This window comes from Poecilia reticulata, linkage group LG1, assembly GCF_000633615.1.
Source record: "Poecilia reticulata strain Guanapo linkage group LG1, Guppy_female_1.0+MT, whole genome shotgun sequence".
NCBI classification, from domain to species: domain Eukaryota; kingdom Metazoa; phylum Chordata; class Actinopteri; order Cyprinodontiformes; family Poeciliidae; genus Poecilia; species Poecilia reticulata.
This window is the reverse complement of record NC_024331.1, coordinates 1,229,956-1,245,129: the sequence shown is the minus strand read 5'-3', so window position 1 is coordinate 1,245,129 and position 15,174 is coordinate 1,229,956. Positions and strand designations below refer to the sequence as shown.

General features: G+C 40.6%; 1 protein-coding gene across 1 annotated transcript; it reads right to left on the bottom strand.

The window, feature by feature from the left end:
* Positions 1-373: 373 nt before the first annotated feature.
* Positions 374-8,272, bottom strand: mief2 (mitochondrial elongation factor 2). Its single transcript, XM_008404838.2, has 8 exons — positions 8,089-8,272; positions 6,470-6,617; positions 5,297-5,462; positions 5,098-5,195; positions 3,521-3,697; positions 3,202-3,365; positions 2,027-2,179; positions 374-1,493 (listed from the first exon to the last, which is right to left on the bottom strand). The coding sequence occupies exons 2-8, from the start codon at positions 6,605-6,607 to the stop codon at positions 992-994; spliced, it is 1,398 nt and encodes a 465-aa protein (XP_008403060.1). The 5' UTR covers positions 6,608-6,617; positions 8,089-8,272; the 3' UTR covers positions 374-991.
* Positions 8,273-15,174: the final 6,902 nt, after the last annotated feature.

The following is a 15,174-nucleotide window of genomic DNA, read 5'->3' as shown; positions in this document are numbered from 1 at the left end:
TAAGAACAAGAAATGAAACAGAACAGATATGGAGAAAAAATTGTCAAAATAAAATGTCTCATTGTTATTTTAGCTTGAGCCTGTAGCAGTCATTCCTTCTTGTAAGTTCCATCATCTCACTGGTTTACTTTATAGATGCACAATAAAAAAAATAAATAAATTTTAAAAAAATTATTTACCTTTAAACCTAAAAGTCTCCAAAGCTGTTTTATAGTGTTATACAGATGCTGAAAACTAAATCTGAAATAATTGGGAACAAATCATGAATATTAACACACATTTTAGTCTACCTTTTATTAATGGGGATGCTGGTTTATTTATCTGATTACCATTACTAAAGTAACATGACATGGACAGCAAACACTATGCAGGATTGTAGGGTAAATAAGGACATTAATATTTTATTTGCTTTCATCTTCACATCCACACACACAAGAAACACTCAACCAAAAACAGATGAGATATGTCCACAAAGGTTCCATTGTTTATGAAGTATATAAAATGATGAAACTTCAGGTGAATTAATGTTTAACATGAACTGCAAAGTGAAGACAGAAAACACAAAATGTTGGTGCTTGATTGTTTTTCATATGAAGTTAAACAAATCCTAATGAGGATCAAACACATTTATCAAACCCATGCTGCAGAGGTTCTCTGTCCTGCATAGGTAGAGTATTCAAATGATTTTTTTTTAAATAATGGAACAATACTGCTGTCAGAACACAAAAAGAAATAAAAGCCTTTAATTTAATTTATGAATGTGCAAAAAAAAAAAAAAGAAAAAAGCCAAATTGGCAGCAGAGGTGCATCCCAAAGTACTAACGTTTTGTCCTCCATTTTGTCCATTGGCACGATTCGTCTTCTGTTTGGACTTTTCCCAGTTTAACCATTACGCTGACAGTCGCTCTACAGAAACGTCACCTGCCTTGTTACAGGGACTGCAGCCGTTGGCATCAAAGGAGCTTCTGAATCTCTATGGAGGTCCAGGGAGTCAAATGAGCAATATGTCAGGATCTGACATAGCACAATAGAGCATAAAGCCCATCTGGTCCACCTGATCCTCAGACAGACCGTTGAGCAGATTGACGGCTGGTTTGAAGTAACTGTGTAACGCCTCCTGCTCCAGATGACCAATCAGCTCAGTGATGCACTGCTGGAATCTAACATCAAGGCTGTTCTTAGACCAGTCGCTCTCGCTGTCGCTGAGGTGCAGGATCAGGTTGGTTAGCGGGGCGGCCTGGAGAGGTCGCAGAGGCGGGCTCAGTTTGCACACGGCCTTCAGGATTTTAAGCATCAGCCTGCGGCAGCCATCGTCACCGGCGTCCAGCTGGGCCAGGCGCCGAGTCTCCCAAGGGTAGAGGGAGAGGTGCCAGGCGTTTACCCAGGGGGAGGTGAGCTCAGGCTGGGCAGTAAGGACTACATCGCCCTCCCTGAGGATGGGCAACATCGAGATGAAGAGCGGTTGGTTGCTGCTCTCTGCTTCGCTTTCAGGCCTGTAGGATCACAAAAACAGGTGTAAAAACATTTTCACCATTTTACAATTTCATCAATAAGCCGATGACCAAAATCTGCACACATCTGAAAATAACCTAAGGCTACATATGTTGAATGTATCATTTTTAATACTTATAATATTTACAAATAAATGCATCAAACTCTTCGGGGTGTACATTGTTACTAACGGAGGAAGACTCCATGAAACTATTTTCAGTATCTGTGAGATACTTAGCATTACAGAGGAAGCAGATCTATCAACCAGCCGAAAATTGTTCTGTTTCTTCTTTTAGACTTTCAAGCTTTGTTATTTTGGAAATATGTTGGATTTAGAGAAGTTGGCAAATGCATAGAAATCCTAAAGTTAAGATATGGATATAGAACAATTCATAATGTGAATTCAGCATGTTAGTATACAAAAAGCTCCCATGGGATGAGCTCAGTGAACATGTTTGAAACATCAAGAACACATACACACACACACACACACACACACACACACACACACACACACACACACACACACACACACCGGATCTCCAGCCTCAGCTCAGGTCCTCCCAGGACCGGTCTGACCTGACAGTCCAAAGTGCCGCTGATTGACGGCCAGTTTGCAGTTTCCATGACAGCCTTACTGAACATGTTCACCACAGTCTCTGCTGACAGGTAACCTCCCACCAAGTACCTACAAAATCCAAAGGTAGACGTCAAGTTCAACACAAAACATATTCATCAGCAGTATTCACCTGTTTTGTCTCCAGAGTAGCTGAATTTTGCTGATCACAAAACTAAACAGACAAGCTAACAGGAACCAAGTTATGGACCTTACCACAGCGACCGCGTTTCATTGGCTAATGCCCATTTTACGTCACAGCGCAGCTACCACATGCGTGACCGTCTCACAAACGCAAGCTACAGTATGCTAATGTACATTGTGGACTAACAGACCGGCAGAAAGTTTTTGCGTCAGGACTCGAAAAAGAATGGTTCTCCACTGTCAGTGGGGTATCTGCACAGGCGAYGTCAGGTATCCTGATCGTATTTGTGGAACTAAAATTCACAGATTTCAAAAATCTGAAACAGACTGGCTTGCTTAGATCAAAGCTTGTGCACGACTGCATTTGCAGCTCAACCGTCGTAGGATCAATAAAAACAAAGGAGTGTCTGCTGGCGAAAGTATTATTGCTTTGCTTTCTTTGTGTTTAGTGAATGAAAAAAAGAAAGTCAATAATAAACACATCCATTATGAAAACCTTTTAGCCAAGTACAGCATAATGGCAGTAGTGATACAACTTGTTTTAAATGTTAATTTATAAATGTTTCTCTCCATTCATTTCCTATGGAACTTGTGGAATGAGGCAACAGTCTCTTGTCCTCTTCTAGTCGGCATAATTCAAACATGTGAAAGTTTAACAGCGTACATGTAGATGTGACACACTGGCTAAAAATGTTCAACTTTAGTTGCTGTCTCCTGTTGCTGAAAACTTTCACTTTTTGCTGTGGTTTGTTGCAGTGTGGAATTCATAACGTGCTGCTGTGAACTAGGTAACCCTCTGCAGGAGAGAGGCTTTAGCTCAAAATAAGTAGTTCAGTTAATCTGCACTGTGCACTATTAACATCTTAAAATGTTAATTTTAATCGCACATGTTCACATTGATATCCCTGTTTACAACACACCATGACATTGTTTAATGTGTGTGAGATTACCTGTCCCAGTAACTGCATCCTCTAGGGAAATATTCCATGTTGATCCGTCGGACCATCCAGTGCAATGGGTGTGTTAGGAGGGTCTCCTCCCCAGGAATGAGGCGCCATAATGAAGGCTCCAGCTGCAGAGGCACCAGCAGACATGCATGGTCTGCACTGACCACCTAAATATAAACACACATTAAAAACACTCTGGGAAGATTTTTGCCACACCCTGTTAAAAAAAAAAGGAAAAAAAAGTGCAAGTTATGAAAAAGTGCAAGTTATGAAAAACTGCGTCTTCAAACAAGAGAAGAAATGACCAGTTTTGCAAAGTTACCTGCAAATCATCCAGGAGAGAACCTCCAAGGTTCATTTCTCCCAGAGGCATGTCCTGATGACGGCTGTGGAGAAAGCCCTGGATCTCAGTGCAGATATCCAGAGCCAGAGACTGAGCCTTCTCCACCTCCTGTGGAGCCAGCACCACCCTGCTGGAGTAGTACTGCTGCAGACGCTCCTGAGCCATTTCAAAGACAATATCCGACAATGTACGTTTTCAAACACAACACTTCAAAAAGAGACAGCATAAGGAAAAACTATTTCACAAGTCTTAAGATTGTTTCATCTTAAGAAAGAGGGAACATGTGACCCCTGTCCTGGCCTCACTTCACTGGCTGCCTGTATATTTTAGGATTCATTTTAAAATTCTTATGTTTGTTTTTAAATCACTGCATAATCTTGCCCCGGCTTACCTCTCTGAGCTTCTTCACCCCTACGCACCTTATCGGTCACTCAGGTCAGCAGATCAGCTGCTCTTGGAGGTACCGAGATCCAGGAGGAAGCTCAGAGGGGACAGGGCTTCTCTGTCATTGGCCCAAAGTTATGGAACGMCTTGCCTTTGCAGGTCAGAGAGGCCCCTTCACTGTCCACTTTTAAAGCTCGTCTTAAAACACATTTATTTTACTTGGCTTTCAACACCAGCGAGATCTAGTTTTAAACTGTATGTTTTTGTTTATAAACTGTAAGAGTTTTTTTTTTTTTTAGCTCTTTTTTTAATTATTTTTTTATTGTTGTGTTGTGTTTTACTGTACAGCACTTTGTATCAGCTGTGGTTGTTTTAAAGTGCTTTAGAAATAAAGCTGGATTGGATTGGAAGCTGGATCAAGTGCACTATTTCATATGTCTATGTATGAAATAAGCATATGTCACAATAAGCAATAAATCAATTCATCACATTAAAACAAACACAATAATTTCAAATTGCATGATTTATTGTTTTACTCTCTTCTGCCAAAAACTGTCTTCAGTCCAGTGAATTAGTCCAACAAGCCACTATTTTGAAGGACGATGTCTACAGATAAATCTTATTTCACTTTATTTATTGGTCTGTTGTTTTGTTTATTAATTTTGGATATTTAAATCCAGACTAAATACCAACCTGTTTGGAATTGCAAAATTTATTTTGGTGACAAGCCTAATATTTCATCTATGTATGTTAAGTGCAAAAAATGACACCAGGCAGCAATAACATAATGATTACAAAGCAAAAGTTAAGAATGTCTTCCTATTGTAGAATAAGTACTCTTACTTAGCAGACGGAGTATTTTTCTGTTAAAGGGACTTCAACAGATATTTGCTGATTGCAACAATCAACAAAGATTGATAAGGCTTTTAGCTCAGTTTCAAATGATTACATAAAAGCTCAATATTTACTTAGCAGCAGCATTTCAAACATTTAAAAGTGCAATATATGAGTAAAATGGAGTCTTCTTTAGCTTGTGTTCAGATATGCATTTTGCAAGCTTTATCAAAACTCCTCTTCCTAATGAATCAACATAAACAGCAGCTCCCAACAGTGCAAATGTTATGACTTGATTTTATCATGCAAGTTCTGATTAGATCAGAAGTGAACTGTACCTGCAGTGTGAGCGCACAAAGCTGGGACCTCTTAGACTTTGCCTCATGTTTAGGCTGAACTTCAGAAGAGGGCACTTCAAGGTTTTGGGAGAGATCAGCTGGTTAGGAGAAAATAGCTGGCATGTAACATCAGTGGGTTGACAAAGAAAAATAAAATCAGGAAATGGTACATTTTGTGTCATCAAAATATCATCCATACCTTTCTGTTGTTTAGTTGCCTGAGAGACGTGCTTCATTACAACATCCTCTATTTCCTTCCTGAGCAGTGTTGGAGAAGCAGAGACTAAACTCAGCTCTTCCCAGCTCTCTGCCATCTTCTGCTCCACCTTCTCATTTTCTGCTGCACGGCCTGCACGCTCAATCAGCTAAACACAAATGCCCGTTTTTTTAGTCCTCTAGTCAGAGATGAAATACGTTAACTATCATAACCAAAAAGGAAAACTAATTTACACCCCCCACCCAGAAAGTCTTTTTGTTTGATGCTTTATATATATATATATATAAATAAAAAGTAGTTAAAAATCTAAAAGAAGTGTGTTTCCCTCATTTTTAAAATGGCTTTTTAGATTAGAAAAACGATGTAGTCATAACACTATATTACTTTACTGTGGCATCCAAACTCCACACTACCAGGCCCATCGGAGAGAGGACACATGTGGGGTACCCCAAGGCTAAATCCTGGGACACATCTTTTTCAATATCGACATGATCCCACTAACTCAGGTTATAACAAGTAATATGATTCGCTACCATCAGTATGCAGAAAACGTTCAAGCACAGAACAGATGTATAAAACAAATCAATGCATGTATGTGCCATAACTTTCTTCAGCTGAATAGAAACAAAGCCGAAGTTATTCCTAAAGAAAAACAATCAAGAGCCAGTGCTGAGCTTCAGTCACTACCGCTAGAAACTACTCCTGAACACCCCAAAGACTTTGTGTAGTGATGGACTCTGACCTGCATCGTCAGAGACACACAAAGAGTCAAGACAACTGCAGCTGATCCAGAACGCTGTTGCTCGCATTCAAACTAAAATCAGGAAGATAGAGCACATCACACCAGTTCTAAAGTCCTTACATTGGAGCTCAGCGAATAGACTTTAAAATATTTATGTTAGCTTATATGAACAGATAAACACCAAAATATGTTCAAAATCTGCTGATGTTGTATCAATCTTCCAGAACACTTTGGTCTTTTGGTTCTGTCTGAACTCAGGTTCAAAAGCGACACAACAATGGAATTCATAAGTAGAAACCTGATTGTTTGAGTCATACGTCATTTCTGCACCTCCTAAATCCCTTCTTTTTCACATGCATGACAGACTGGTAAAGGTATAGTGATGTGGCACTAAAAAGGTCAGGAATACTTACTCGTTTAACTGCCAACGTAGCAATGCCCAACAAAGCAGCTCCTCCGACTCCCAGAACCAGTCGAGCATTGGACAGCAGGAAGTCAATCACCGTGGCAACGCCATCTTCTCCTCTCCTTCGACTGCCCTGGAAGTTCATGGCTCGTTTTCTATGGTTGGAAAAAAAGAAATAACAGAAACATGTGACATTAGCTGTCAGAAGAGAACAGTTACTTTCTCTTTTTTAATTGATTACATTTCTCTTAATCAATAAATCCTTATTCCTAACACAAGAAAGGTCCATAGTTCAAAGAAATAAAAACAAACACATATAAATAAATATGATATGTTCTATATTGTTCACTGTGTTTTAAATAAATAATGACGCCAGTCATTCCCCAATCTTGGGGTAGATCCGCCTGATCTCAGCAGCACACATTGATACAGCTTTATTTACAGACAGATGGCAGTATTAGGCTCATAGTGGGACCGCAGCACTGTATGGACAAAGTATCATCTGCATACATCAGGTGATTTATTATTTGATCACCAGCTACAAAGCCTGTTATGCAATAATTTAAACAGCTTTGACAGTTCATACACATAGATGTTAAAGAGGTATGGTCAACTCTTACTTCAGGAATGCAAAATTCTGCAAGCTTGACAACTTAGGTGCATTAGAAAAAATCTATATAGTCCACAAAGGGCTAATGATGAAGGATACTGATCCAGCGTTGTCTGGAAATGAATAACTTGACTTGCATCTTTATCAGACAAAACTGAGGAACTCTCTTTGATTAAAGTTGGATAAAAACCCCTCTAAGAACCAAGACATATTCAATTGTGTCCTGTCTCAGTTCATCCCCACTGTAATTTATCAAAGTGCTGCTTCATTACAAACTTTCTTCAAACCAAAAAGAAGTCACTCATGTCAAACCTTTTGATTTGGCAAAAGGTAAATACAGCCAGTGATATTAGACTGTATTGTTATACAGCCTAATATCATAGTTTCAGGTTTGATCATTTAGTTTAAAAATCATGTTTAATCAATTACTGGCCTTGTCTTTGTGGACATACAAGTACTAAATAATCTGATATAAACGTAAATAAAAATAATTTTAAAAAGTAAGAAGTACGAATCCACGAAAAGCTTGAAGCATTACTTTGGATTATGAAGTACGTGGCCTCTATTTTGGTCAGAAGAACAGGGTACATGCTCTATTTATAAAGCTGAACGTTGCCTCGGTCACACTAAGCAGAGTTAAATGTATAACCATCTTTCTAATTACGTTTTAGTCTGTGCAACGACATATTTTGAAATAGAGTTAATATATCAGTTTCACACCGACTACAGGGCTTGAGGTCAAACTGCACCAGAGAATAAAAAATAACAAAAACAGTTATATTGTTTTGAAGACAAACATCAAAACATCTTTCAAAAGGCAACGAAGAGCGAAAATTTATTTTTATTTTATGACATATCTCGTCACTCTGGATAAGAATAACATTACCTGGCTCTAAAATTACAACGATATTTACTTTAATCCCCATTTCAAACAATAACGGCTACCACTTCTGATAGCTAGTTTCGCTAGTTAGCTACGTCAGGTCTAAATGACAACCAAGTCACATAATACTCACCACTTATCGCAGAGAGCTGTGCGCTCCTCAAACCATGAATGTTTGGTGATAAAAACGCAGATAGCTACTTTTTACAAGCAAAAACTAAGTTATTTTATAAACTGTCATAGCCATAATGCTAACAGCTGTTTGCTTTGACTTCTTCTTGTATTCAATTCACTTAGTTTGTGGAAACACAGCAGCCACCTCTAGTGACCAACCAATAGTATTACAGTGAGCCGTAAGAACTTTATATCGCTAGTAAACTAGCGTAAACGAGACGTACTCATATTTCTCAAATTTTAGTTGTCAATTTCTAATGTTCAGATCAAATTGAAAAAAGGATTGTTATTTTTTTCCTGTGGAACCAGCTTTCAATTTTGTGTCCATAAGACAGAAACCGTGTTTAAGACTAGTCAAAGTAGCCTCGACGATACTGGCTACAGGTTGCTTATTCTGAGCTTTTTAGAATAGACTGCTTATGTTTCTTCTCTCTGGTTTTTTTCCTCCTACTCTCTATTTATGAAATATTTCTAGATGTTTCTTATAATGTAGTAAATGTATGCCCAAGATACACCTCTTGCCCTTTGTTTCTTTTCTGGAGGGCCCTTTTAATGCTCTAGGTTAATAAAAATGGCCTCCAATTGTAGAGTTAGTACTTCACACTCCATTCAGTCATCCACCAACTCAAACGCTTATGGCGGTAACTGACTGGGTGACTTTGCCACAGCTGCCCTGGGGCAGTCTGACAAAGTGAGGGTACCATGCACCAGCCCCTCTGACCACTGCCAGCAGACAAGGTGGGAGAAGTATCTTGGATTCAGTCCAAGATACAAGCCATCTTGGACAATGAGTCTCATCCAATTCATGACGTGCTGGCCAGATAAAGGAGCATCTTCAGCCAGAGACTAATTTTTTGTGTCGCACCACAGAGCGATACAAAAAATCATTCTACAAAGCCCAAGTCTGAGTAATTTAAATCAAATTTTCTCTGCACTTATTAATAGATTATTTATAGATTAGCATATTTGCATGTGCATGCTTGCTATTAATTAATTAATTATTATTTATTTACATTCAGTCATATTGAATTGACACATCACTCTGGTATAAGCTCTTATGGTTATATTTGTATTATTAATATTTAATACAGTATAGCTTTTCAACAAATAAGCATTTTTCCCCTGGGGATCAATAAAGTATATTCTATTCTATTCTATCTTGTCCAATAACCATCCATCCATCCATTTTCTTCCGCTTATCCGGGGTCGGGTCGCGGGGGCAGCAGCTTCAGAAGGGAGGCCCAGACTTCCCTCTCCCCAGCCACTTCTTCCAGCTCCTCCGGGGGAACCCCAAGGCGTTCCCAGGCCAGCCGAGAGACATAGTCCCTCCAGCGTGTCCTGGCTCTTCCCCGAGGCCTCCTCCCGGTGGGACGTGCCCGGAACACCTCACCAGGGAGGCGTCCAGGAGGCATCCTTACCAGATGCCCGAGCCACCTCAACTGGCTCCTCTCAACGTGGAGGAGCAGCGGCTCTACTCTGAGTCCCTCCCGGACGACCGAGCTTCTCACCCTATCTCTAAGGGAGAGCCCAGCCACCCTGCGGAGGAAACCCATTTCGGCCGCTTGTATCCGTGATCTCGTTCTTTCGGTCATGACCCAAAGCTCATGACCATAGATGAGGGTGGGAACATAGATCGACCGGTAAATTGAGAGCTTCGCTTTTTGACTCAGCTCTCTCTTCACCACGACGGACCGGTACAGTGCCCGCTTCACGGCAGATGCTGCCCCAATCCGCCTGTCGATCTCCCGCTCCCTTCTTCCCTCATTCGTGAACAAGATCCCCAGATACTTAAACTCCTCCACTTGAGGCAGGACGACCTCCCTGACCCAGAGAAGGCACTCTGTCCTTTTCCGGCTCAAGACCATGGCCTTGGATTTGGAGGCACTGAGCCTCCAAATCCAGTTCGTGGCCGCTTCACACTCGGCCACGAACCGCTCCAGTGAGAGCTTCAGATCACGATCTGATGAAGCCAACAGGACCACATCATCCGCAAAAAGCAGAGATGCGATCCTAAGGTCACCAAAACGGATCCCCTCAACACCTCGGCTGCGCCTAGAAATTCTGTCCATGAAGGTAATGAACAGAATCGGTGACAAAGGGCAGCCTTGRCGRAGTCCAACTCTTACCGGAAACAAGCCCGACTTACTGCCGGCAATGTGGACCAGACTCTGACACCGGTCATACAGGGACCTGACAGCCCTGTAATTGGAGCACACCTTCCGTTCCCCCTTTTTAAACAGGGGGACCACCACCCCAGTCTGCCAGTCCAGGGGAACTGCCCCCGATGTCCATGCAATATTGTAGAGTCATGTGAGCCAACACAACCCTACAACATCCAGAGCCTTAAGAAACTCTGGGCGGATCTCATCCACCCCCGGGGCCCTGCCACCGAGGAGCTTCTTGACCAACTCGGCAACCTCGTCCCCAGAGACTGGAGAGCCCAACCCCGAGTCCCCAGGCTCAGCTTCCTCAACAGAAGGCATGTTGGTGGGATTGAGGAGGTCTTCAAAGTATTCCGCCCACTGGCCCACAATGTCCCGAGTTGAGGTCAGCAGCACACCATCCCCACTATAAACARTGTTGGTGCTGCACKGYTTCCCCCTCCTGAGACGCCGGATGGTGGACCAGAATCGCCTCGAAGCCGTACGGAAGTCTGTCTCCATGGCCTCTCCAAACTCCTCCCACACCCGAGTTTTTGCCTCAACGACCACCCGAGCCGCATGCAGCTTCGCCTGCCGGTATCTATCAGTTGCTTCTGGAGTCCCACAGGCCAAAAAGTCCCGATAGGACTCCTTCTTCAGCTTGACAGCATCCCTCACCGAAGGTGTCCACCAACGGGTTCGAGGGTTGCCGCCGCGACAGGCACCAACAACCTTGCGGCCGCAGCTTCGATAAGCCGCCTCAGCAAAGGAGGCACGAACATGGTCCACTCAGACTCAAAGTCCCCCACATCCCCCAGAACGTGTTTGAAGTTCTGCCAGAGATGGGAGAGTTAAAGCTCCGTCTCACAGGGGACTCCGCCAGACGTTCCCAGCAGACCCTCACTACACATTTGGGCCTGCCAGGTCTGAACGGCTTCCAAATGACTGAGGACAGATGGTACGACTGAGTTCCAGTTTTTACAGGAATTTCAAAGACTGGGTCAGGAATCGCAGGATATCTTAAATCATCTGGACTGACTGACCATGAGAGTATCAGGGTCATCACATAAATGTCATTGAAACAGTATTCTGTCTTTATGTTGGAGTTGCAGGTGTCACAACATTCTACAATTCCACACTTACTGTATAACAGTTTACAAGTGTTTCTTTGGTAGGTGAATGACAGGACCAAGGTTACGAATAACACATGAAGACTTCTGACATTGTTCACAATAGTTAGCTGTGTACAGCTCAGAGTCTGGTAATGAAATATTGGGTCAGATTGCAACATATAAAACAAAAAGTCTCCTGGCTTGTCCCGATGTACTACATCCTTCATCTTCAGTATTTCAATTATTTCATTTTGAACTGCAAAGTCTTCATCTGGGGGAAAATATCTTCCTGGATGGTGCATTGCTGTAAAGAAAAACCTTTCAAACAATGGCGTCTCTGCAAAAAGTCTTTGGGATGCTGAGCCACAAACCTTCAGGTAATACTTCAGTTCATAATGCTTTGTGATGTTGTAACATTCATCCAACAGTTGAAGAATGAGTTGGAAAATTTGCGAAAGTAGATGGTTGACTCAAGATTAACATCCATGCTGTCAAAATCATCTGTGTCATTTTGAATTTCATCTTCTAAGTTTTCTTCTGATGATGAATCCTCAAATATTTCTTCAAAATTTGTCACAATTTCCTCGCTGTCACAGTTTGGTTTCACATCCAGGTCCTTCATGTTTTTGGGAAGACTGGTAAAGACACTATTTTGTAATGTCTGTGTTAACAAAGAGTTAGCTGTGGTTGTTAAAGTAACTCACTCAACCTTTGAGCAAGCAAACACATCCAGGTCCATTTGGTCATGAGGAACATTAACACTTTCAAAAACAACAAAGTCTTCTGATGCCTTTACTGTTAAATCCATAGTTGTGATTTTGACGGTAACTTTTTCATCCTTAGAGGAATCTTCCATGTCCTTTTGGTCTTCAGGGTTCAATGTCAAAATCAAAGTATTTGATATCTCGTCCTCAGAGCTCTCTACTAAATGTCTTTGCCTCTTATGTTATTTCCTAGCAACTTTTCAACTCCCTTCGTAACAAGAAATCCAAGGTCCCAACCAATTAAAAAAATCATCTTGACTTGGTGAACAGTTAAAATGGTTTGTAAAGTCAGTTTGAAGTCGTCTCTCTGGAATCGATCTACCTCCAACCAAGTTGAGAAGCAAACTGAGAATTCTTGTATTCTTGTATCTCTTTGAACTCTTATGACATCATTGATGAGAACATAGAGGTTCTCATCAACATGATGATGTCAAACAACCTGTCAGGTTCTTATTTGTTTTAGTTACTGTGGAAATAAAATGAGTTTTGTATGGGTTAAGATTACTGTCAATTAAAAATGCCAGTATAGATGCCTAAATATGTAAATGTAAGTCGATAAATGTGCATAAATTTAAGTTTTATTTGTCTTGTTTTCTATCTCATACATACATGTAAAAATCCGATATTTCACCTATGAGAATACTCATGAACAAATTAATTAAAAGTGTTTATGATAGATTTTCTAAAGAGAGTAAGTATTTTTCCAGATCTTAGACACACATTTATAATATATAGTCGCATTTATAAATTAGCTCTAAGTCATTTGCTTGATCTTTTGAACTGTGGGTGACGAGGATCTGATGCGTAAGTGGGTCTTTTTTGACCCAGTGAGGTTATTTTTGTCATTTTCAGTGACTATAGACCTGTTGCCCTGACATCCCACATCATGAAGGTCCTGGAGAGACTTGTTGGCCCACCTGAAAAAGGAGACAAGGACATATCAAGACCCCTTGCAGTTTGCTTATCACCATTGAGTTGGAGTTGATGATGCCATCATACACCAGCTTCAACAAACCGTCTGCTTTGACCGTCATCTGGTCAAAGCAGTTAGCACTGTGTGGATCATTTTCTTTGATTTCTCAGGTGCATTTAACACAATCAGCCTGATCTGCTCTGTGAGAAACTTCAGAAGACACAGTTGAAAGCCTCAACAATCGCCTGGATCTATGACTACCTCAAAAACAGACCACAGTTTGTGAGACTGATGAACAGTGTTTCTAATCAGGAAGTCGGCAACACAGGAGCACCACAGGGTACTGTACTCTCACCATTCCTTTTCACTCTCCACACTTCAGACTTCCAGCGCAATGCCTTCGGTCTTTCCAGAAATACTCAGATGACTCTGCAGTTGTTGGGTGAATCAGAGATGGACAAGAGGCTGAGTACAGAGATCTGGTGGACCGCTTTGTGTCATGGAGGGAACAATCATCTATTCTTGAATGTAAACAAAACAAAGGAGTTGATTGTAGAGTTCAGAAGAAACAGGGTTAGATCAAACCCTATTTCCATAATGGGAGAAGAAGTGGAGGTGGTTGAGGAATATAAATACCTCGGTGTTCAACTGGACAACAGACTGGACTGGAGAATCAACTGTGAAGCATCTATAAGAAGGGACAGAGCAGACTGGACTTCCTGAGGAAGCTAAGATCCTTCAAAGTTTGCAGCAAGATGCTGCAGATCTTCTATCAGTCTGTTGTTGAGAGCATCATCTCTGCTGCTGTCATCTGTTGGAGCAGCAGAATCGGAGCCAGAGACCTAAACAGGCTCAACAACCTGATAAAGAAGGCTGGTTCTGTTCTGGTTCTGTTCTTAGGACGACTATGGAACCTTTGGAGATGATAATGCAAAGAAGGATTCTTCATACAATCAAGAAAATTATGGAAAATCCTGAGTATGATTTGTTTGGTATCCCTGTCTTGGGAAAGCTGAACATCTTCANAGAATTCTTGTATTCTTGTATCTCTTTGAACTCTTATGACATCATTGATGAGAACATAGAGGTTCTCATCAACATGATGATGTCAAACAACCTGTGTCAGGTTCTTGTTTGTTTAAGTTGCTATGGAAACACAAGGAGTTATGTATGGGGTAAGATTATTGTCAATTAAAAATGCATGCGTAGACATCTAAATTTGTAAATGTTAGTCAATAAATGTGCATAAATTTAAGTTTTGTATTTGTCCTGTTTTCCACCATACATGTAAAAATCTGAGATCTGTGGGTGTCTGACACCCTGGATGAGAAAACCAAAAGAAAGAGAATGTGATGAATGACATGCAAATTCTGTTGATCAATGTATTCTTTCTTTTATCATCTCAATAAATTATATATAAATTCATAGCTATATGAATAAATACAGAAAAATAAAGAGGCAGAAAAGAATAGAGTGCCTTCTCTAGGTCAGGGAGGATGTCCTAACAAAATTTCAGGATAAAAGTGGAGGAGTTCAAGTATCTCAAGATCTTGTTTACTAATGAGGGAAAAATGGAGCTGAAGGAAAATGATAAGTAGAAAATGGATGGATGGATAAATAAATAAATGCACACATATATGCACAGACACACATGATGCACATAGCACAATATAATGTAAACAGAAATGTTAGCTAGCTTGGTTAGCTAGCTAGTTTCACAAATTATTTGCGAATTTCAGGATAGATAAGAAACATGCTCTTTTTCTCACACACACTCATGCACACACATAATGAACGTTTACATTGTACCATTTCTGTTGTAAAATTGTCATTTCATTGTTTTAAAAATGTTCTACAAATTGTTCCACAAATGTTTAAAAAGTGAAAAATAAAAATATTTCTAATGTAAAATAATTCTTGTGTGGAATAAAACATAGTAGAAAATATTACTTATTCCACCAGTATAGAAGTGTCTAAGGCAAGCCATGAGAGTCACATTGCAAAAAAGGGAGAATGTGCTCTGATCCAACGAAATCAAATGTGATCTTTTTTTAAAAACTGACATGCTATGCGTTACATTTAATGGAAAACTATCACATGGTGGCATCCTGTTGG